Source organism: Bidens hawaiensis, unplaced genomic scaffold (genome assembly GCF_021521415.1).
Source record: "Bidens hawaiensis isolate Kalapana, Puna unplaced genomic scaffold, B.hawaiensis_p1.1 tig00013123_1, whole genome shotgun sequence".
Lineage (NCBI taxonomy): Eukaryota > Viridiplantae > Streptophyta > Magnoliopsida > Asterales > Asteraceae > Bidens > Bidens hawaiensis.
The window spans coordinates 185126-208596 of record NW_027492110.1 but is presented as its reverse complement, the minus strand read 5'-3'; the positions used below and the strand labels follow the sequence as shown (position 1 = coordinate 208596).

At 32.6% G+C, this 23471-nt stretch overlaps 2 protein-coding genes, 1 long non-coding RNA gene and 1 other non-coding gene across 4 annotated transcripts in view; 2 read left to right on the top strand and 2 right to left on the bottom strand.

The window, feature by feature from the left end:
* Positions 1-23471, top strand: part of LOC143543483 (uncharacterized) — a 195438-nt gene that overhangs the window by 58141 nt on the left and 113826 nt on the right. The gene's annotated exons all lie outside the window — the stretch shown is intronic.
* TRNAR-UCG (transfer RNA arginine (anticodon UCG)) lies at positions 2414-2487 on the top strand. Its single transcript has one exon. It is a non-coding gene; the product is annotated as a tRNA-Arg (tRNA).
* Positions 10045-14551, bottom strand: LOC143543477 (uncharacterized). The gene is made up of 7 exons (XM_077035789.1): positions 14423-14551; positions 14206-14324; positions 14021-14100; positions 13110-13251; positions 12868-13017; positions 10604-10805; positions 10045-10206 (listed from the first exon to the last, which is right to left on the bottom strand). Exons 1-7 carry the CDS (start codon positions 14490-14492, stop codon positions 10109-10111), a joined length of 861 nt encoding a protein of 286 aa, XP_076891904.1. The 5' UTR covers positions 14493-14551; the 3' UTR covers positions 10045-10108.
* LOC143543502 (two-component response regulator ARR14-like) lies at positions 17721-21827 on the bottom strand. The gene is made up of 6 exons (XM_077035813.1): positions 21565-21827; positions 20139-20291; positions 19652-20050; positions 19490-19566; positions 18070-18936; positions 17721-17884 (listed from the first exon to the last, which is right to left on the bottom strand). The coding sequence occupies exons 1-5, from the start codon at positions 21728-21730 to the stop codon at positions 18070-18072; spliced, it is 1662 nt and encodes a 553-aa protein (XP_076891928.1). The 5' UTR covers positions 21731-21827; the 3' UTR covers positions 17721-17884.

Below are 23471 nucleotides of genomic sequence, written 5' to 3'. Positions count from 1 at the left end.
ATAATAAATAATAGTTAACGTGGGCACATAAGTTTATTCATGTAGATTTTTAAACTAATTATGTAAATAAAAATATATATCAAAAGTACAAAGTTTAAATTGTTTGAACCTTTGGACATTGACTTAAGGGGGTGTTTGAGATTACTTATTTTTACCGACTTATAACTTACTAACTTTTTAAAAAATAATAAGGTGTTTGGGATTGCTTATATTGTGAGAGGAAAAGTTATATAAGTTACACTTTTGCAACTTATTAACTTAATGAAAAGTTATAAAGAGGTAATATAAGGAATCCCAAACACCCCCTAAATCTAGCTTTGAATCAGTTAATCCAGAATGGTTTTCTTATGAGTTGACAACTTATTGTTAGTGCTTCTTGATTATGAGTGAGAACTAGTTGCCTCAACACGAACCTAAACATAAAAGAAATCTGTAAAGCACATCCATGTCTACTCAACGCACCAATGCATCATGCAGATTCACATGTTGACACAACACATTTGTTTAACCAAATATTTTTCTTCAATTTTGCATATAATCTTAACACCACAAATTTATATAAAAAAATAAGATTTTGTTAATTAGTTACGTTTATAAACTATGAAACATGAAGCCAATTTCTCGTTTGCCTTTAGATTTATAAATTTTAAGATAAATAAAATATCTAGTCAGTTTAAGTTATAAAGTAAAATACATAGGAAAGAGTAATAAAATAAATTGGTTAAATGGTCAACATACATATCCGTCAGGTACTCAGGTTTACCCGAGCCTGCTTGTTTGGCCTTAAACTGAATTGCACCCGTTTAGTTTAAACTAAAACTCGCGAATCCATATTAGTGTCGACTTTCGTTTTCGAGCTCACACCCTCATGTCAAATTCAATACTTTAATGATTTGTTGTTCAAAACAACAAAAGAACAATCTTATATTAAAATCTTATAACACTTGAAAAAACCATTATTATATTTTTCAAACACACCAAAAACCCTCAAACCGTGAGACATGTTTTCCAATTATCTGCCCAAATATAGAGTGGTTTTGAGGATTAGATTAATCCAACAAGTGGGAGTTGGTGTGTTTCCCACCAACGATTGTTTTGTCCATATGAACTTCATTTTGCCTGTTGAAGCACAGGCACAAGTTATCAGCCACAACATAGTACCACATCAACCGAAAAACAAGCTTTCTTGTGTCCTTGAAGTTGTCTATGTTTGAGGCATTTCATAGAACACTTCGTAATCAATATTTGAAGTGGTTTTTCACTTGTTTGTATGGACCTATTTTCTTTTTAGTTACCAACTAATTAGACCAATCATAACATGACATGTGTAATGTGTTCCTTCACTTTGTCACAATGCCACATATTAACGTGATTTGTTGCGCCAAGGTTATCACATGTGGCAATGTGATATGCTGGAATAAAGGCTCATGTGTCAGGCTAGAAGCTGATGGGTAAAATTACACATGTCTCGCTCGGATTCATTAGTAGTTTTAAAAGGTCAGTGATGTTGATTATCTTGGTAAACATGGTTAATTTGGTTATTACCCCTTGGATAGAATATCATGGACTGGTGGTTGGGCTCGATTTAAGTTATTATTATTTTTTTACTTTCAAAATATAAGTTACTGATTCATTTACTAGTTTAAGATTATGTTGTTTATTTTTGGCTCCACATGTTCTTAACATTGCATATACAGACCAAAAGTTACTGATTCATTTACTAGTTTAAGATTATTATTAAATTAATTTTATATCAATTATTAGAATATATATATATATATATATATATATTATATATATATATATGTGTGTGTGTGTGTTAGTTTTAAACTTATTTAGGACAAAAAGCCATTGTTGGATCTTGTCCAATCAGTAGACCGGTAGGAAGCCGATTCAATAACCGATTCTGTTGTGAAAACATTGGATGAAACATGTGATGAGGCGATGTACGATTAGTCAGAATTATATCATATCCTGAAAGGTCGATGCAAGAACTCTAGAAAGGGAAATGTATACATGGCATGATAACATGGTATTAACTAATAACTATTAACAACAGTATTAAATAACGTGATTTTTAAAAAGTAGAGTGGACATTGTCATGTGCCATATATTGAAAAGAGAACCTCACGGGAAAAATGTTAACATTGTTGGTTTCCAATTTGCTTATTACCTTAAAGTTTTTTAACAAAGTTAAAAACATGTCACAAGTGTATATTGATCTCTATATAACATTTGTCTGATACTAATCAAGATAAAGAAGTTGCATCCATGACTATGAATTTACCTGCTTTTATAATATTACAGCCATTTACAGGGCATATTTATGATCAAAGTAATTAAAATGTATAACATAAACTATTAGTAACTTATCGTGTTAAATAGGTATAAGAGTGCAACAATAACATTAAGTGACCGCATAGCGCAGTGGATTAGCGCGTTTGACTTCGGATCAAAAGGTCGTGGGTTCGACTCCCACTGTGGTCGTTTGGTTTTCAATTTTTTTTTTTCATGCTAACTGCAATTGAAATTTTGTTCCTTAATGTTTCAAATCTAAAATTTAAATTCTTTTTATAAATATAATCTAATATATTCTTTAGTTGTTCATTTTTTTATTTAAAATCACCAACTTTTAAATCAACTTAATTTTCTTATAGTGATATACTCTTTACTTTTTCGTTATTATTCACATAGATTATTAAGAATTATCGACTTATCGTAACTAATTGCATAACAAATTTATAAGTGTTGAAAATTTCGAACTTGTTCATGATTTTCTTACACATGTTAATATTATTTTAACAACCCCTCAACAAATCGTGTTTATAACACCATGTAAGTTGCACCCCGCAATACCTGGATGCCCAGGTAATTAATCCATTTTTTTAAATGGATTAACTGGATGCCCAGGTCTAAAGTTATTTGCTTTATGTGGCGTAAGATTCAAAAAATATAAAGAAATTAGGTAAATTTTAGAACTCGAGGTGTTTCATTTCCTTTTTCGGCTTGTTCTTTGATATGCCTACTATAAACCCCGCTATAGACAAATGAAGTTATCACTTATAATACATATCAAATGAATGTTCAATCTCTTGGGCAGAAGGAACATGATGTGTTCACAATTAAATGTTGGAAACAATATCTAGATAATATAATAAGACCGGTCATCTTTTATGGAGATTAATGATATGATATTTCATCCGGATTCTATAGTTCATAATATCTATTTTTGATGTGTTTTTTTTGTTCACATAAAACAAAATGTTAGATATTGTCGTAAAACAAATCTGGTGTTTTTTTCTTATCCACCGACCAGTGTTCGAATGTTTCATTGGTCTTGAATAGATCCATGTTCGATGTTTCTATTTCTATTTAAAATTGTTTTGAATTCATTTCATGCTTTCATTTTTAGTTTAGTTAAATTATAAACTTCACTTGATTTTGTGTGTATGATTCGAACTATAGTCAGAAATATGTTGATTTAAACTTATAGAAACAATTTAACTAGCCATTGACTTTCTGACCTAACGACATGTGGTAATAGTTAAAGTTTGGGATCTTAGATGTCTTAAGTTTGAGACCTGACTAAGGGAGTTTCCTCCTTAACGATGTTCTTTGGTGAGTCATACACTCATACATGGAGCGTCAAAATCAGCATGGTCTCAGGAAAGCTTAATCAGGTATTGGGGTAGTTCCAAGTACGATTCAATTTTTTTTTTCAATTTAACTAGTACTCTACTGAGATAGTGCTAAATGCAAGATGTTGAGTTCAAATTCTTATAAATGCAAGATTTGAGAAGATTTTAAATAGAAAAAAAATTGTTGCTTTAACAAAAAGATAACAATTATTATTTTAATTAATGCATATGACAATGGAAATGAATTAAATAGAAATCCAAAACTTTTATAAAATGAAAATTTGAATTAAAATATTATTATCAAACGAATAGTATTATATTTCTTTTCAAACTATTTATGTAACAAATGCGGCCAATCGGCCATCCATCAAGATACTTGGAAGTCCTGAAGCGACTTTCTCACTGTCCACTCTATCTTAAGGCCGAAGTTTTAAATCTAACAATATGCGGGTATATATGAACATGCACATAATTGAAACGCATTAGGAGTTCTACAGAAAAGATCAGGTCTAGTAAACAATAATTATTTTCACGTTTTAGTAAAAGTAAAATTTATATAACTTTTTATCATGTAAAGTTTACCTTTTGAATTTTGAAAATCATACATTTTTATTAAGCGCTAATTAATTGTTTTATAATATATTTATAAAAATATATTTTAGTTTTTTAAATAACAAAAAAAAAACAAAAAAAAGTTTAGTAAAAATAAATGATTGTGAAAAGTTAAATGCAAGAAGTGATAACTAATTATTATGTGGAAAAGACAACAACGTGTTTTCTAGCACATAAGATTAAAGAAAATGAGTGGTTTTTCAAATGCTGATCGGTGTATTTTATAAGGTTTTGGTTTAGAGATGGTGTTTTTCACGCAAACAGTCATTACATTTACATGAAGAAAACTTTAAACATTCTTTGACATAACAGATATTTTAAAATCTATAAAATTTAACATTTGGTAAACTGTATAAATAAGATTGTATGTCTATTAACAAAAATAATAATCTGTTTTAACTTAGCTAAATGTTACAAAAACAACCATTCAAAAAATCTTTTGCATTAAAATAAATAAGGTTTTAGTCACATGAAAACCATTGATTTATATATATATATATATATATATATATATATATATATATTTATATATATATCTTTTATAATTTAATAGTGAACACACACTTATATCGACTTCTAGCAGCTCGCAAGTGTGGAAACTGGAAACTGTTGTATATGTCTAAAAAAAGATTTACACAATTCTAGTTGTGGTCACCCAAAACATGACTTGTTACATTATAAACACTTTACACAACCAAAAGCTTACCATAAATAAAACTTAATGTACATGAGCCATGAGGGTATAAAATTAATAATCTATTGTGTCACTGTTTGTGAGATCCTGCCTCCATTAATATTTTGTCACGTGAGGTTTACAGTTATTTCATTTGAAACTTTATTTTATGAAAAAGGCATATCCAACTTTTTATACTTTACAGTTATTATTTTTATAGTATGATCTTGTAATATAAATAAAAATATCAAATTAGGAAGAAGGTGATTCTTTCTTCAATATGGAATCGATTCACATTAATTCATCTGTGTATACAGATTTATCCTTATTCTTTTCTGAAGTTTTGATAGAAGGATTTCTCTACCAATGTAAAACAATCAACTCCATTCGTTAGAACAGCTACCATCGAGTCTGCACCTATCCTTTTTTTATTTTCGCTTTCTGAACCTTTGTTTGTTTTCGGAAAACGTGATTTGGCTCATGATTGCCCATTTTTTTTTAATTCCAGGGTTTCTTTGAATTTGAAAGTTATCACTTGGTAATTTCCATACCAAGGCTCAATCCAATTAAGTCTGTAGCGTCTACTATTAAACATGTTATTGTTTGTGATAACGAGATTGAGATATAAACAAGCATACCCATTAATGAATCGATTAAAAACGGTTTGCCATGCATAAAATGTTTAACAATGATGATTAGTTAACACGACACTTTTATGACCTGTTTATCTAAACAACATAATTTTATAATAGTTCTATATTCTAATTAAATATGAATTTTAATTATTGATATCTTTATTTTATTTTATTATATGTTATTTATGTTTTACCCTTTTTAACTTCCTTTAAGTTAATCGTGTTAAAATGGTTGTCATCCACTTCATTGAGATAATTATATACAAACATCTTGTACGGGTCAGGTCGAGTCGGGTCGTATTAACGATGTTATTAATTAATTGACTTTAATCGTATGGTATTATGTTGAGTTATAATAAGAAGATTAGTTTTTCTAGGAAAGATAGGAAATAATCTTGTCCATTGATTTTAAATTTAAATGGTTGAGATTAGATTAGAGAGATCATCAAATGTAAAACAAGGGCATTAGCATAATAGGGATAACACATTTGTTGACTTTCTCTTTCCACATGCAAGGCACATGTCAAATTCCCCCATCATTTTAAAACGTCAATAACATTTTTATACGACATTTTTTTTTCAAAACAATTTCACCATAAAAACGAGTGTTTTTTTATCTTTTATATGAGTACCATATTGCTTTATAAAAATAAAAAAAAATTCGTGGGTTTTTACAAAGTGTGTTTTACCATAATTGTGTTTTACAAAATTGTGTTATACAAGTGTGTTTTATTTTTTCATAGTGTTTTTTTGCATTGTGTTTTTTACATTGTGTTATTTAATTGTGTTTTTGTCATTGTGTTTTTATTTTCATATTTTTTTTCCATTGTGTTTTTTACATTGTGTCTTTTTCATTGTGTATTTCATAGCGTTTTATTTTCCGGCGAAATTTTCGAAGACTTTTCCGGCAAGGTGGTGGCGGTGGGTGGTGGTGGGCGGTGGTGGTTGTAGGAGATAAGTGAAAATTTAAGTGAGTTTTAATTAAGTGTGTTTTAATTAAGTGGGTTTTTGAAATTAAATTAAGCGGGTTTTCAATATTAAGGTATTAGACAAAAATACCCTCCTTCCTAGCCTTTTTAGGAAAATCAAACTTCTTATTTGATCTTTTCTCTTGTGTTATATAAACTTGTTTATTAAACGTATTTGTCCTAACATTCAACAAAATGACACATTTAATTAAATAGGTTAGTATGCTAAACAAGTGATGATTAGGGGTGCAAACGAGCCGAACTCGTTTAACTTATACAGAGCTCAAGCTCGGCTCATGTTGAGCTCTATTTTCGAAGCTCGAGCTCGGCTCGTTTACTATTTATCAATTATTTTTTATATAAATATAATTATTTTATATATTTTTTTCTATTATAAATTTTATGTATAAAAGAATATATATTATTTAGTTATTTTTATATATTTTTTTATAATATTATATTTATTAATTAATAATTATTAAATATATATTTTAAAAAATTATATAAATGGCATGCTCGTTTAGGCTCGCGAGACGGCTCGAGCTCAATAAGTAAAGCTCAGGCTTAGGCTTGTTAAAGCTCGGCTCAAACGAGCCGATTTCGAGTAGCTTGCGAGCAGCTCGGCTCATTTGCATCCCTAGTGTTTGATTAACAGAACAGCACATATCTTACCGGCTACAAAGCTACATACAGTTATCCTAGGATATTAATGAATGATGGTCAAACGGGTTTTGACCGCACAAAGCCCAACACATGATCAAATAGTTAAAAAAAAAGCCCATAAATTACTGTTTCGGGTTCCCGGAAAACCCGACCGGAGTCACGTGACTGACTTGGCGCCAGAAAACAGAGATCTTAAATAACATGTTATGGAATATGGGTCAAAAGATGGCCCTTACATACGTGTCAATACCCTATTTGATGATCACCCTGTTGTTTATTTGATGTCTTTAAAGTTGTCTTCTCAAAGTTAGCTAAGGTCATCTTATGGTCTTGTTCAATTGTTTTTACTTTTGATAAAATCTTACAAACTAGAAAACGTTTACTTGTTTTGGGAGATTATTTTTATTAGATAAACTACTTCTTTTACCCGGTGCAATGCGCCGGGCTAACTGGCTAATCATCAGCGTTGAAATATGAGCGTCGGGAAACTCAAACGTTACTACGGTGGATCGACGAGCATTTGGTCGTTATCCGCGGCTACGTTCGTTACAATATACACACCGTTGGTAAAATTTAAACGATAAAACCCAAAAAACAATTTGTCAATTTAACGTATAAAAAACAAAATATCTAAAACGATTTTTATTTGGTCGGCAACCCCGGACTGTTCCCAAGTGTTGTTAGTCCCGAGTATTGAGGCGGTAACTCAACACGAATTTGGTTGGTTTTGATTACGTGCGTTACGCTACCGGAGCTAAAAAAAGGAAAAAAAATATATACATATAAATTGAGGTGGACCAATGGCCAATTGGGACAGGGGGTGTCGGTCGATAAACTTGCGCTTTGGTAAAACCTGAGCGTTGTCGATCATGGGCATTGAGACGGAGAGTCTTCGTGAATTTGGTCGGTTTCTGTGATGCTTGTTATGCTACCAGAACTAAAACAAATAAAATGGCGTTTAGTTGGTTTGCTTTACGTTCCATATGATAATTGAACTAAAAAAGACGCTGACCAATATGGTGTCGCCAAGTGGCCCAATAGGACACTTGCGGCACCAAAGTTCTTAATTATATATATTAGTAACTAGTTTTTTTCCCTCGTATTACGGAGGTTGTTTTATATTGTTTGTTCTAATATTTATTTATTTTTGAAATTTATATTTTTTTATTGTATGAAAGTTAATAATATACTTATGGTTTGATGATAAATTGTTTCACAAATAAATAAGATGTTATAACCCGGTTTAAAAGCTACATGGTTTTGATGAGACCTAAAACCCGTTTATTCTTTTACTATAAAATTGGTTTTTAATTATAAATAATATTTATGAAAGTTAATAATATACTTATTGTTTGATTAGACCCTATACTCGTTTATTTTTTTTACTATCAAATTGGTTTTTTAATTTAAATAATACATATATCTTTTTTAAAATAAATAAGATATTAATTTTTATTATATCCTATTTTATAGAATTTTTACATCAATAATTTGGTGAGAATAATTTTTAATTTAATGAGAGGTTATAACCCGTTTAATGAATATCTGGGTTTGGTAAGACTCATGCCCATGAAATCGGGTCAAATGCATGAGAAGCCTCCATTTAAAAATCAAACAAATTTGGTGACTTCAAAAAAAGGGGGAGCGACCACATCGCGACACCTAGGATTTTTATGTCTTCGTTTATATATATTATAGACTAGTTTTTATCCCCCGTATTACTGGGGTTGTTTTATATTATTTGTTCTAATATTTATTTATTTTTTGAATTTATATTTTTTTATTGTATGAAAGTTAATAATATACTTATAGTTTGATGATAAATTGTTTCATAAATAAATGAGATGTTATAAACCGGTTTAAAAGCTATATGGTTTTGATGAGACCCAAGACCCATTTATTCTTTTTACTATAAAATTGGGTTTTTAATTATAAATAATATTTACGAAAGTTAATGACCGCCTATTTTTTTTTTACTATTAAATTGGTTTTTTAATTTAAATAATATATATATATTTTAGAATAAATAACATATTAATTTTTATTATATCATATTTTATAGGATTTTTACATTAAAATTTGGTGAGAATAAGTTTTAATTTCATGAGATGTTATAACCCGTTTATGGAATATCTGCGTTTGGTAAGACCCATACCCATGAATTCGGGTCAAATGCATGAGAAGCCTCCATTTAAAAATCAAGCAAATCTGGTGACCCCAAAAAATGGGAGAGCGACCACATCGCGACACGTAGGATTTTTATGTCTTCGTTTATATATATTATAGATAGATAGATATATAAAAATTTAGTACGAAACTCATAAATAGATATCACCATTTATCAACATATATAAATGATCGTCAATGGGAAAAATAATTCTAAGACATAGCTTGCAAGTTGCAAATAATATTGTATTAAGTGATAGCCCTTCAATTGTGACCATAGACCATATATATTTGTTAGTTACAACTTACAAATAATATAAAAGGACCACTTTTTAAAAACTTGTACCATAATGTACCCTCGCTCCTTGACCACATTTTCGTCACGTTAATGTAAAAGCGTTAATAATAGAAGGGCTAAAATTATCGGCCATGTAATCTTTATTCGTCACGCCTGTGTTTTTGTTTCTCACAACCAAAAAACGACTCCAAAAGCACTCTCCCGCCCTCTCAGAAAACCCGTTTTAGGTGTACTGATGAAACAAATAACCGGCCCGTTAACTTTACATAAGTTAACTTATAAACGGACAAATAAACCTTACCAAACACAACCCATTCACCATAGATATTAACCAAAGCAAACATCATCAGAACACCATTAAACCTCAAAACATGGGCTCGTAAGTTTTACGATACTGATGCCATTTTACATCATAATTCACAAAACCAAAAATAAAAATAAAAAATTTTACTTAATTATTCAAAGTCACGAACGCCCAGCGATGTGTAACTCGTATCATCCGATCCAGTAAACGGGATATACTCCGATCCCCTCACATGAACACCAAAGCAGGCTGCAAAACCAAATATAAGAAATACATGAACCTAATTGTACAATTCCGCGCCGGGGGGGGGGGGGGGTAGGAAAGAAGTATAACACACATAGAGAATTATTTTAATCTCTTATTTTTATAATATCTATAAATATTTTATTAATAATTAATAGCAAACACCTCGCATACGTGATGCGTGCGCATCGCACATTTTCTTATTCAATATTGTTTTCTTATTTCTCAACTAACATATACAGCTCAATCAACCAACTAACAAAGTTAGTTGACACTTGCAAATCTAGCCTCATACTATGCCAATTTACTGTTGAGCCCCAAAACCTATAAACGACTACTAAATCCATAACACCGTGAGTTTTCCCTAACGGTTTTCATGGTTACAAAAAGAAAAAAAACATACCGTTTTCTATTTTCATCACGCTTTGAAGCATCACATCCATTTTAGTTTTCATATCCGAACTGTCATCCATTTTTGGAGCCACAAGTGTAAGTTCTCGGTAAATTTCCCGCACAAATCTGCATATTTTTTGAGCATACTCAAGTTCACCATCTGATATTCGCCCAATCGCCAACCTCATCAACTCCCCAGTTAAGTCAGCAAGCTAAACCAAAAGCTCAACATATTTACATATATCACTTTACCACTTGTAATCTTGAATTGTAACATCCTACTTTCGGTTATTATAACAAAAAAATCGTTATTTCATAGTGGGTCGTTATCGGTTTAGATAAATAGAATACGAGTTGGGCTAGTGTTGGGTAAATGAATATGGGTTATGGACTTGGGTTAGGAAAGAAAGAAGAAAAGACCATGGGCTTAAGCCCATGATCCATAAATATATAAACCCTTAATATCCATTTAATCCTCATTCACACATATTCCATACACCACCCAAAAAACACACTTAAGATTTCTCTAGCCGAAATCAAGAAGGAAACCGAGCACCGACCCGAGGTAATGATAGTTTAATATTGTACGAGCCTAAAACGTTAGTTATAGTCGCGTAACGACGAGCCGACACCGTTAAAACCGTTTAAATCACAAGATCCGGGTGGAATCGGGTATAAACCGGACCTAAGATGAGTTTAGGGATCACCCTAGCTCAAATCTGGATCAAACGGGACGAAAAACTATGAAAACGGTGGAAGAACGAGTGAGATCTCATTTTTCCGGCGAAAACGCGGTTTTCCGGCGATGACGGCGCCGGAAAGGCGGTGCCAGAAAAGATAAAGGTGTCAGGGAATGTTCCCTGACCTAACCCTAGTTCGCTAAGGAAACTTAGAGAACTAGAGGGTGATTCTTTAGCTAGTTCGCTAAGGAAACTTAGAGAATCAGAGGGTGATTCTTTAGCTAGTTCGCTAAGGAAACTTAGAGAACTAGAGGGTGATTCTTTAGCTGATTCGCTAAGGGAACTTAGAGAACCAGAGGGTGATTCTTTAGCTGATTCGCATAAGGAAGCCTAACGAACTAGGCTTGATTCTTTATCCGATTCGTTAAGGAAAAGGGTAACGAATTACCCTTGATTCTTTAAGACCATTTGTTAACAAAGATAACGAATTAGAAGGTCTAATTCGCTAAGACCAAAGTAACGAATTGAAGTTTAACAGAAGGACAGAATGGTCCCTGAACTTAGAAAGGAATGAATTAATTACAAATAAGCTAGTGATATGGCTAGTAATAGATAATTAATACGAGTAATTGTTATACAGTTAGCCCCGCCCAACTGAAGAAAGGAATAACAATTAACGGTGAACGTAACCGACTTCAGGTGAGTTTCTAGCTCCATTTATGTGTTATGTTTTCGGGGCTGTGTGCGTACTCAATATGTTTGTTAATACGCTTATCCTAAGAGATAAGTGTATGCCTTATGTGAATAATGTGAAATGTATGAATGATTGCTTGATGGTACGTGAACGATCTTCGGATATTGCACGTACTATCAGGTTGTAACGCTATGTATAAGGTAAGTATGATATGTATGCTTATTTGTATGAACGTGATAAAGTTAATAAAAGAAGGAAAGGATGGTTGTATGGTTGCATGGTTACGAAAAGGGTACCGAGCCCTAATAATACTCGAGGTATGATGTATGGTTGCATGGTAACGAAGAGGGAATCGAACCCTACTAATATTCGAGGAAAGAGGGTACCGAGCCCTAATAATACTCGAGGAAAGAGGGTACCGAGCCCTAATAATACTCGAGGAATGTAGGGCGTAATGCTCTTTATAACGTAAGATATGGAAGCAAGTTAGTACAAAAGAAAGTATGAAAGTATGATTGAAAGAATATAAGTTTGTGTGTATTGTATAATGTATGATTAACTAGAACTCACTCAGCGTAGCTGACTTTTAGTATGCACGCAGGTGAGTAGGATGAGACAGCTCGCTTGAGGAGACACGTGGCATTGAATAAGAGACTGGCATCAGAAGGCTCAAGACGTGATATGTTTTAATTACTTTGTTTTTGAAAGACAAGTTGTTTGTTTAAGACAAGTTTTGGATTGTTACGAAATGTTTTATGAAAGTTTTTAATGTTCCGCGAATGTTTTAATTAACTTTGATATGAAAGAACTGCGTTTATGAGTAAATCCAACACGAAAATAGAGCTACCGGTAACGGGGCCTTACATGAATATAAGCATATAACAATGTAACAAAACTTACCCCTAATATATAATCAAGAGTATTAATTTGCAAAGGCTCTAAAGAAGGATCACTCAACGGTAACAACATTTCATTTATCTCATCGAGATTCAACAGAGTGCCAGCCGTGCAGAATTTGCATAATGTTGCAGCTTCAACATATTCTTGTATCTGCACAACATATAAAAGACTTGTTGTTTAATTTAAACAATGCGATGGATAAATTTGTAAAATTTAGGCTAAAGACGGAAAGAAGATTCAACCCCGGGAGAGTATGCACGTCTTAGCTTCCAAAAATCAGTTCCTTGTAACTCGTTTACTAGTCGAGCTATATGCTGATCTTTAACATTTGAAAGATCCTTTTCTGCTTTCTCCAACACCTCATCTTTGTTATTTTTGCTAATTCTGTTACAGATAACAGAATGGGAGTAAAATAAGATAAATTATAGTATTATACGTGTAAATAAACTGAGCCGGGCCCGAGCTCAACCAGGCTCGTTTTGACTTACGAGAGCTCGAGCTAGACTTGTTTCGAGCTCTGTTTCTAAATCTCAAGCTCAACTCGTTTATTACTTGTTAATGAATTTATATACATTTTCAATTATTTTATATATATAAATTCTTACAAAACCTTAACAAGCCTAAGCACGTATTGAGCTGTATATAGTACCTTAAACGAGCCGAAGCTTGGCTCATTTTGACTTATGAGAGCTCAAACTAGACTCATTTCAAGCTCGGCTTGTTTATCGTTTATTAATTAAATTATAAACATTTTTAACTATTTTTATACACGTTGAGAAAACCTTCATTGACAAAACCTTAACGAGCCTAAGCACGTATCAAGCTCGTACATCGTACCTTAAACGAGCCGAAGCTCGGCTCGTTTTGACATACAAGAGCTCAAACTCGACTCATTTCGAGCTTTGTGTCCAAAGCTCAAGTTCGGCTAGTTTATCATTTATTAATTAAAACTATATACATTTTTATAACTATTTTTATACACATTGAGAAAATTTTAATTAGCCTAAGCTCAGTCTCAGCTCGAACAAGACTTATGCATAAGCTCGATAACTAAACAAGCTTTATTTCAGGCTCGATAAAGCCCAGCTCATTTCAAGCATTTCATCGAGCAGCTTGCGAGCGGGTCGGCTCGTAATTAAGATAGCAATTTCACCTGTGAACCTGAAAGATTACTTTTTTACTATTTATCGTTATATCACGACTTGCTTTAACCACTCTTTCCCTCTTATCGTTCTGCAATAACCATCAATTAACACTTAATAAGCCTTAATTATAAAATAGGTTAAAAAGGTTACAAATATACGAGTATTTAAGTGATAATAGAGCGTGAATGGTTACCAATTGATTAAGATATTCAGCGTATTGCACAAACGAATCCTTCATTGAAGATGAAGGTGTTGTAGTTGAAATTGACCTGGGTTTTTTACTACTGGTGGCTTGCATTGTTGACTCTGCAACTGCAATCGTAAATAAACGTTATAATTTGACATACAAAGAACAAACGAGAGGTTAAATAGAGTAATAAATAATAAATTAGGGTTTTTTAAGAAGTTACGTTTGCGTTGAGATTTGGAAGCCATGAGAGATAACAAGTTCCTGTGTACGGACGCACGATTAATCAACATCTGCCAATAACCACAAACCTTTTCATCTTCTACGATGTATTATTATTATTATTATTATTATTATTATTATTATTCGAAAGCGTGAGTTTGTTTGGTATCAGTTACATTCGTAACGGTTGCGACAATAAACATTAAAACGTAACGACCAGAATGGTTGGTATTGATTAGCACTAAACACATTTTAAAAAGACGCGTTGACGGTTGGCAAACCAGCACGGTGCGGCTTATGAGTTGAAATCGATTCATAATTTAATATAAATTTAGTTTAAGTAGGTCTTTTACTTTCAAAATTATAATATCCTATCATAGTCAATTAATTATAACGGTGCGGCTTATGAGTTGAAATCGATTTATAGTTTTAATATTATAAATTAATAATCTTTTTTAGAAATCGGAGGCCTACACTTCATAAAAATTGTCTACCTCTTTATTCTTTTTAAGTTTATGATATACTCCGCTAGAGTATATCGATTAACCTATGGATTTGATAAGGTTAGGCATTATTTTATTATTATTATTATTATTATGACAAAAAGTAAATCCAATTGATTTCAGACCTAATTGGAAAATGAAAATATTTGTACAAGTTATTCGGATCATTCAAGTCAGTTTTTTTTTTCATTTTTTTGTTGGTTATAAATACACTATAAAAAGATACATAAATTGCAATACAATTTTCTTTATGCTTGATCGTCGTTGTTTATTACCGTAACTTGTTCCCGGACTCTTCTTTGTAAGCACTTTTCATCAGTTATATATCATTCTCATCATCACACCTTTTCCTCATCTCATTTGAGCCTTTAGAACCTTTTTAGGTACACTATCATAATGATATATTAGGATTTTGTTTTCGTATCATCCCATATGTATGCGTTATCCTCATCTCTTCTGCCTCATACACTGTGAAACCAAAAGTAGCAAACGCGAATGGTATAAACACATATTGATTGTCTTTATCGTGTTTGGTCACATTGTATGAAACATCCCTGACCCACTCTAGATTCTCAAACTTTTTTAACAAACGCTTCGTAGATGCTCGTATCATAGTCTTTAGTTTGTTCATAGTCAAAACGGAAACAAAGACAAACTACTAACCACGATACCAGCATCTCGAAGCATTTATATCAAAATAACATCATCATAAATTAGAACAACCCTCAACCATGTGGGGAACTGATTTTGACTTCATAACATACCCAAAAACATGTTATGTACTCATGACCCCATGTTGTGTGGTTCACCTTATTGACCACCCAACCCAAAACAGACCCCAAATTTCTAATGCTCCGAACAAAAACCTAGACTGAAACACCTAACCGCTTAAATGGTATCGTGTAACCATCATCTTAGGTCATGTTTTCGGTGAACGAAAACGTGCTACCGATTTATGGTCAGGTAAGTTGGCCACTATGTAAATGGCTGGTCGTTGACCATGATACGAGCATCTCCGAAGCAATTCTGACTTCTGACATCGATCTTCAAACAAATTAAATAAACCCGTTTGGCCAAAGGAATTATCAATAACGGAAACCGAAAATCATTTAAGTGCGAGTGTAATCGATGAGAGAGAAAGAGGGGGGGGGGGATTGAATGTGAAACAATAGGAGGTTTGGTAAATAATTTAAAGACATGAAAAAGTATCTAATTCTATCATTAAATTATGTACATTCGTTGTTATTAATCATGTGATGATACCTTTATTCTATAGAATAAAGGCTTTTAGTATCAACTCCTAATTTTATCATCATTAAAAGGTCTTTTGGAATTTATTCTCATCTTCTTCTTGATGAATATATTCTTCTTATCTGAAGCCAAACCTTTTCAACTCCAAATAATATCCATCTTATTTATTTACAACTCATGTTTACCTTGTTACAAACCAAGTTAAAATTTAAACTTAGTTATTTTTACATATATTGGGTTTTGATCAAATACAAATTAAATTAACATGTTAACTGTGCAAATCAAGTAGTGTAAATATATATACAATATAGTGTAATTACACAACTTGCATATATAATTACGCTACTTGATCACACAATTAGCACTTTTTTTAGTTTGTACATTAACTTTCACCTAGATATATTCATATGTTATTGAAGATGTTCATGTGCTTTTTGGACTACCTTTGTTAAATGGTTTGGTAACTTGATTTTACCTTCATGATCATACCAAAAACTGTATTAACATGATGACCACAATGCAATGAAGCCAGAAATATATACTTGGGGAACATATCCATGCCCGGCCCAAGGGGAGGGCAGGGAGGGCTCAAGCCCCAGGCCCACTCCCCTTTGAAGGCCCATGAACTTTTAAACTATTTTTGTATATATATATATGTTCTGGACTAGGCCCATTGCAGTTAAAAAAATCCTAGAGGGTTAAGTAGTTAAATACGGTTAGAACTACGTATAGAGTTAGGAAAGTCAATTTGTCTATAGATAATAAATATCTAATATCTAATATTAATACCACACGCCATTTTTCAAATTTTCCATATTTTTACTATACTTTATTTTTGTAAGTTATAGTAGAAATCAATTATTTTGTCATTTTAAGTTTAGTAATTCCATCAAAATTATGCCTCCAATATTTTCATCACCATGGTTTGTCTAACCAATTACAATGGTGTGTCTAACTCTACTAGATAGTATATTGCTGCAAAAGTTATGTGTAGTTCAACTAAATCAAGTATCATTTCCCCTAAAATTGCGTATGTATCCATGTTTCAATAGTGAAACGACTCACTCAACCCCATTGGAGAGGGAGATGACTTTTAAGTGAGTATGAAGCGGTTGAAAACCACAATAATCAACATTTGTTATTTTGTTAATGTTAACTTTATTATATGTTAATTAGCTATGTTAACATTTGTTTGTTTAGATAGTATGCCTCCAAAGTCTAAACACGTATCAGGTAGTCAAAACGTAAAAGAGAAAAACAGAAGACAAGTTAAGAAAGACACAAATCGTGAATAATGTGAAGATACATACGTTTTAGTTGGATCATTTTGCAAAAAAAAAAAGATTGTTTTGTTTTATTATTATTATTATTATTATTATTATTATTATTATTATTATTATTATCACATTGGTCTAAATTTTATAAGTGTTTTTAAGTTTGTATTTTAGGGCCTTTTATTTTTAATGTCCCAGGCCTTGGTTTTCTTTTGTATTCTGAGAGACGGCCCTGAACATATCAACCATAAGAGATTATGATTATAATAATAACTAATAAGTTAATAATAATTTCTATTAACTACTAATGAATGAGGTTGAGATAGATCTTACTTCAGTGTTGATATCATAATAATAATAATAATTTATTCAATACTAATCCTACCTAATAACAGCTTTCCTTCTTTTCTGCTTCATCTCCAACATTAAATCAACCTGTTTCAGGCAAACAAACACGGTCAATTCTTCTTGACTTTATAAAGTCAAACACACTGCTTTCAAGATTCAATTTTTATATGGATGCTACAACTTATTGTAAATGGGCCATTGGTTTTAATTCAAGATTTTAAACAATAAGCAATTAAGCATCAATTTTGAAGCCAACAAAAGTCAAAATGTACCTATTCTGAGAAGACGCTCATGATATCGTTTTGAGACACGCGATGGGGTCTGCCTGTTTTAGAATTCTCTAAATATTCGATATTAGGCTCCTGTTTTATTCTTCTCCCATTAATATTGTTATTATTATTATTATTATTATCCCTGAGATTGAAGCTGTTGGTCGGTGATTCCGCTTCATACACAGCAAACCGTCTTGGGATTTGACTTTTTTGACCAACAAACCCGAGACCTCTCAGCGGTCCTTGATCGAGCACGTGTGTTGATTCACTGAACGAAATTTGTTTCTCGCCCATTTCTTTAACGGCAAGATTAGCAACGGCGGTTTGACCACTTTGACCACCGATAACAGAATGATTTACCAAAACGCCATTGTTGACCGCTTGAAAATTTGGGGAGGATTGAGCCGGTACCACAAGACGAGAAGGCTGAACAGTAATCGACTGTTTCTGACTTTGACTTTGACTTTGTAACATGCCCAATAACATGTTATGACCATTTTGACCCCCCAGTTGACCATAACCACCGACCATGTTGTTAGAATGCCATGATCCTAATCCTGAATGAACATCCTCAATAACGGGCTGTTGACTTTGTTTTGTAATGTTTGACTGGAGAGTTTGACCATAAGGCATTGGCGGTTGATGATCAACTACTGGCAACCCGACATTGGCGGTTGGCTGGCCCAAAAGCTCGGCGTGAAGTGCCGCTAGTGTTTGAGGTGGAAGTTGGCCCGAGGCCGCCAATGCTTGAATTTCAAATCTTCCGTATGATGCTAGTTTTGGATTCGGTTCTAGTGACCCGCAAAATGAATTTGGGCCCACTCCTTGTGCCACACCGCTTAATCTCTTTAAGTATAATCTGAATTTCTGCATAGTCAAACATATGTTATATTCCATATTCATGCTTTTTAAAACAACTGTTTTGACCCGAACCCATTTTCATCAAAATCCGTTCTGACCCAAACCAAAATGGCCATTTTTTAAAACGACCCGTTTTGACCCGAACCTAATTTTATCAAAACTTTGAAAGACCTGTTATGCACCTAACCAAAATGATCATCTTTTAAAATATCCCGTTTGGACCCGAGCCCATTTTTTTCAAAACTCATTCTGACCCAAACCAAAGTGACCATTTTGCAAAACGACATGCTCTAACCGGAACCAAAAAGATCATTTTTTTAAAGCGACACATTTGAGCCGAACCCATTTTTATCAAAACCCGTTCTGACACATACCAAATGACCATTTTTTTTGAACGATCCGTTCTGACACAAAACATACAATCATTTAAAAAAAAAAACGACCCATTTCGACTCGAACCCATCCTGACCTGTCACCTGCCGACCCACCCGTTTTTCCATATATACAAAAGACTTTAAAAAAAATTCAATTATTCTTATCAGTTTGAAGTCAAACACACCTGCAAATGACTTGCAACATTTTCACGGGTCAACCCTGGCACATTCATCAATTCAAGAATCCTCTTCGGCACCGCCTCTGAAAACATAAAACAACATTAGGCTCTTTAACTTACAACTAAAAAAAGCGTACCGCAACTTATAAACAAAACACAAACACATACTATCAATTCCAAGTTGGTTAACAGCACTAACAAACTGCTGATGCAACTCCACTGACCACACGACCCGCGCCTTTTTCGATCCACCAGGTTCATCGGTTTCAACTTCACCATCATCTTCATCTTTAACGTTTCTCTTTTTCTTATGATACGTTACATTCCTGTCACTGCCTTCATTAACCGAAGAAGCATAATCGTTGTCGTCACCGCCTCGTTTATGGCGGTCCTTTTCGTCCATGCTTCCGGAATGTTCATGTTCTTTACTCTCGTTCCATTTTTTCCTTATAACATGTTGCCATATGTTCTTTAACTGTTCTTCGCGTATAGGCTTGATTAAGTAATCACACGCCCCGTGTCGGATTCCTCTCAAAACAAGATTTGTTCTTCCGTCTGCTGACATCACTGCAAATAACAAAATCATGTTTAGTTAAACAAAACGGTATTTAAATCAAAGATTAAAAATAAAAAGAAAAAAAGAAAAAATATATACTTATGACGGGAAGATCCATTTCCAAACCAACGAGTTCAAGGAGTCTAAAACCGTCCATATCGGGCATGTGCACGTCACTTAATACCACATCGTAACCGCCTTTTCGCTCCCTTAGTAAGTTCAAAGCCGTGGTTGCTTGAGAGCAAGTCGTAACTGCAAAACTCAACCAAATTAGAGGTTTATTGGTTAAGTTATATGCCTACTGTATACAGATGGAGGTTCACATAGAAAGTGAGTTTGTGTAGGAAGCAATGAGAATACGCCACATATACGTTGTTGGTTCTATGGGCGAGGGGTATTTTCGTCCATTTTGTAATCGTGTTGTTTTCGCACACGTAATATATTTTTCAAAAAAAAATAATCCAGTTTTAACAAAAGTTGCATGCGATATTATAATCAATATAAAGAGAATACAATCCTCGATTTTACGGTAATAGTTATTTTTTTTTTTAAAGATTATAAAGTATATTAAAGCTATTTGAATTTAAAATTTTGATAGAGCTAGAATTTAATAAAAAACGAAAGTCAACGCATGCATAAATTTCCTATTTTGCCCCTCCATGGCATTAACTAATTCAAAATCAATCTTAACTATTAAATTAGTTAGATCAAAGACTCACAATTCTTCTGACAACTTTTTAGGCAAAACTCATTTTGTATTTAAACCTCCCTTTAGATATATGTGTTGCTGAAGCGGCGGGTGTGTCAGTGTGAGTCAAGAAAGGTAAATTTTAGCAAACGTAAAAACGCATTGGGTCGACACGCAAACACTTCTTGTTTGTTTGTTTTTTTACTTTTTTACAAACTATTGAATATTGATATGATAAGGATGACTACAAAAACTATAGTATTATAACAATCTATGGTTTTTTAATAAATCGGTTCAACTACTAACATATTTGATTTGACCTACAACATAACCTAGATCAACACAACTGTAAGTAAATGCGTCAATATTGCCACCTAATAATATCTTTTTCGGAAACTCTCATTTTCCTCGGCTAAATATAGCCGTTACCAATCACGTTAACATCCATTGTTCAAAATATTGCACGTCACCCCGGACATGAAACAATTACTTACTTATCTTAAATAGTAATTAGTAACCGAATACAAAATCGGCCTGCTTTAAAGATACTTCCATATATTCATATCATAATCAAGTCTACCATATATTATTAACTAATCTCCTATAATATATTCATAAACCAAAAATCAACATTCTCCAATTTAAAATTCAGAATTTAAGTTACCTAACCATAATCAAAAACATGTCATCTTAACTCTTATCCCTAAAATCCACCCTAAAAATCCTTACTTTTGACACTAATGAAGCAAACCCATGATCATATTCCACTAATCTTTATAAATTTATAATAATCAACAATTAAATAATAATATCTAAAGTACTGTACTACTTACTAACCATGATATGAGCATCTTCTAAGCATCTGCTCCAAAATCTTCAAACAAATAACATCATCATCCACAACAAGAACCCTTAACCCAACCGGAAACTGATCCGGTACACCCGTTTCACCTTTACAACCCACCGACCCGGACCCGGATCCGAAACTACACCCTGTAGTCATAATTCAACCCACACGCATCAAAATTCAAAATTGAGCAAGACCCATTTCATTAAACAGCAAGTGGAGTAAAACCCAAAAAGCTTTTAGCAGATCTTGGTGTAATTTGTGGTGTTGAAGAAGTAATGATTGAGAAATTGGGGTAAAAATCCATGAAACATTTGTCCTTATTGGCAAATACATATAAAAATGTCATGAAAATGACTTGAGGAGCCGTACATATAACTTCTCATAAATCATATTTTTTATATGAAATTTTAATGTGTGTGTTTTTAGTACAAGTAATGTAATGTTGTACCGACTAGGCATCGATTAATCCTTGATTAATCGTAGGTTCCTACTTCACTAACTACTTTTGGGCTAGTCGGTTAATTAATCGGCCAACGGTCAAATCCGACCAAAATCGCTGGTTTCGGCAAGATTCCAACCAAAATCAGCGTTTCCGATGAGATTCCGACCAAAAGCAACGGTTTTCGGCGAGATTTCAACAAAAAACCAGTGGCTTCCAACGAGATTCCAACCAATTTCCAGCCAAAATATGTTTATGCATGTATAAAACTGAAAATTGCATGTAAAATGTGTGCGTGTGCATGTGCATATAAAATTGAAAAATATGCCTTAAAGTCTGATCCGATTAATCTCGATTAATCGCTAGTCTCCATCCCACCATCCGACTAGCGACTTTTACCACACTTGTATATGATGTATAACAGTAATGTTGGTGAATTTATCGAAGAGATAAAAATAGTGGGTAGGTAGTTACATAACCCTCTTTTTACTATGTTTTGAATAGATTTTACAAATGTTATAAGGTTCTTGTAGTTCCCAACATACAAAATGACATTAGTTTAAAATTAGTTTAAATACAGAGTAAGTTTGTTTTGTGCAAAATGCAGAGTTTGTTTTGTGCAAAATGCACAAACAAACAATGAAAAAAAAAAATGTTCGTGGTGGTAAGATCGTAAATAACTCATCTTGTTCTTTATAAAGGAATTATCTGTATAGCTAGAGTAATTACGCTACAATAATATTTACTCCAGTTTTATTAAATAATTACTCTGGTTATACTAACAATTAAGCTACTTATAACTAAATATAATTACACTATAGTACAACCAAATACACTACTTTCTATAGTAATTACGCTTATTTATTAATTTTTTGCTCTACTAATACAACATGGAGTGAATTACTATATTTAACTGATAATTATGTTACTTATAACAAATTTTATTAATTTACATTATTGTCACCGCTTAATTTATTGTTGCCTGTCGTATTTCTTCACACACACTGTACTTATTTTTGGTAAATATATAATTTTCTTATTTTTGTAAATTTAAACTTTGAATAATTAGTGATAGACATGTCAACGTGATAGTAACATTCAGTGTTTGTTGATAAAGAATATTTTATTTTGGTTGTATATGTTTGGTTTTTATACCTTCGTTGTATATATAAGTGTAACACGTGTGTTGATTTTGGTGTTATATTTTTTAGCTTTTGCTTGTTTTCAAATGTCTTGTAACTTTTTATTATGTCATGGGTGGAAGTAAATTTTGTGTTTGTCAATATGACAGCTACGCTTGTTGACTTGACGAATAATGGCTGGATCATGGATGAGTAACAATCTAACAATATTATTAGGATGAGCTTTGTACCTAACATGTATCAACCGGTACCGATCTCGAATATTTCAAAACCTTTATACCGTTAGTTCGGTACATGGTATCATTTGTTCATC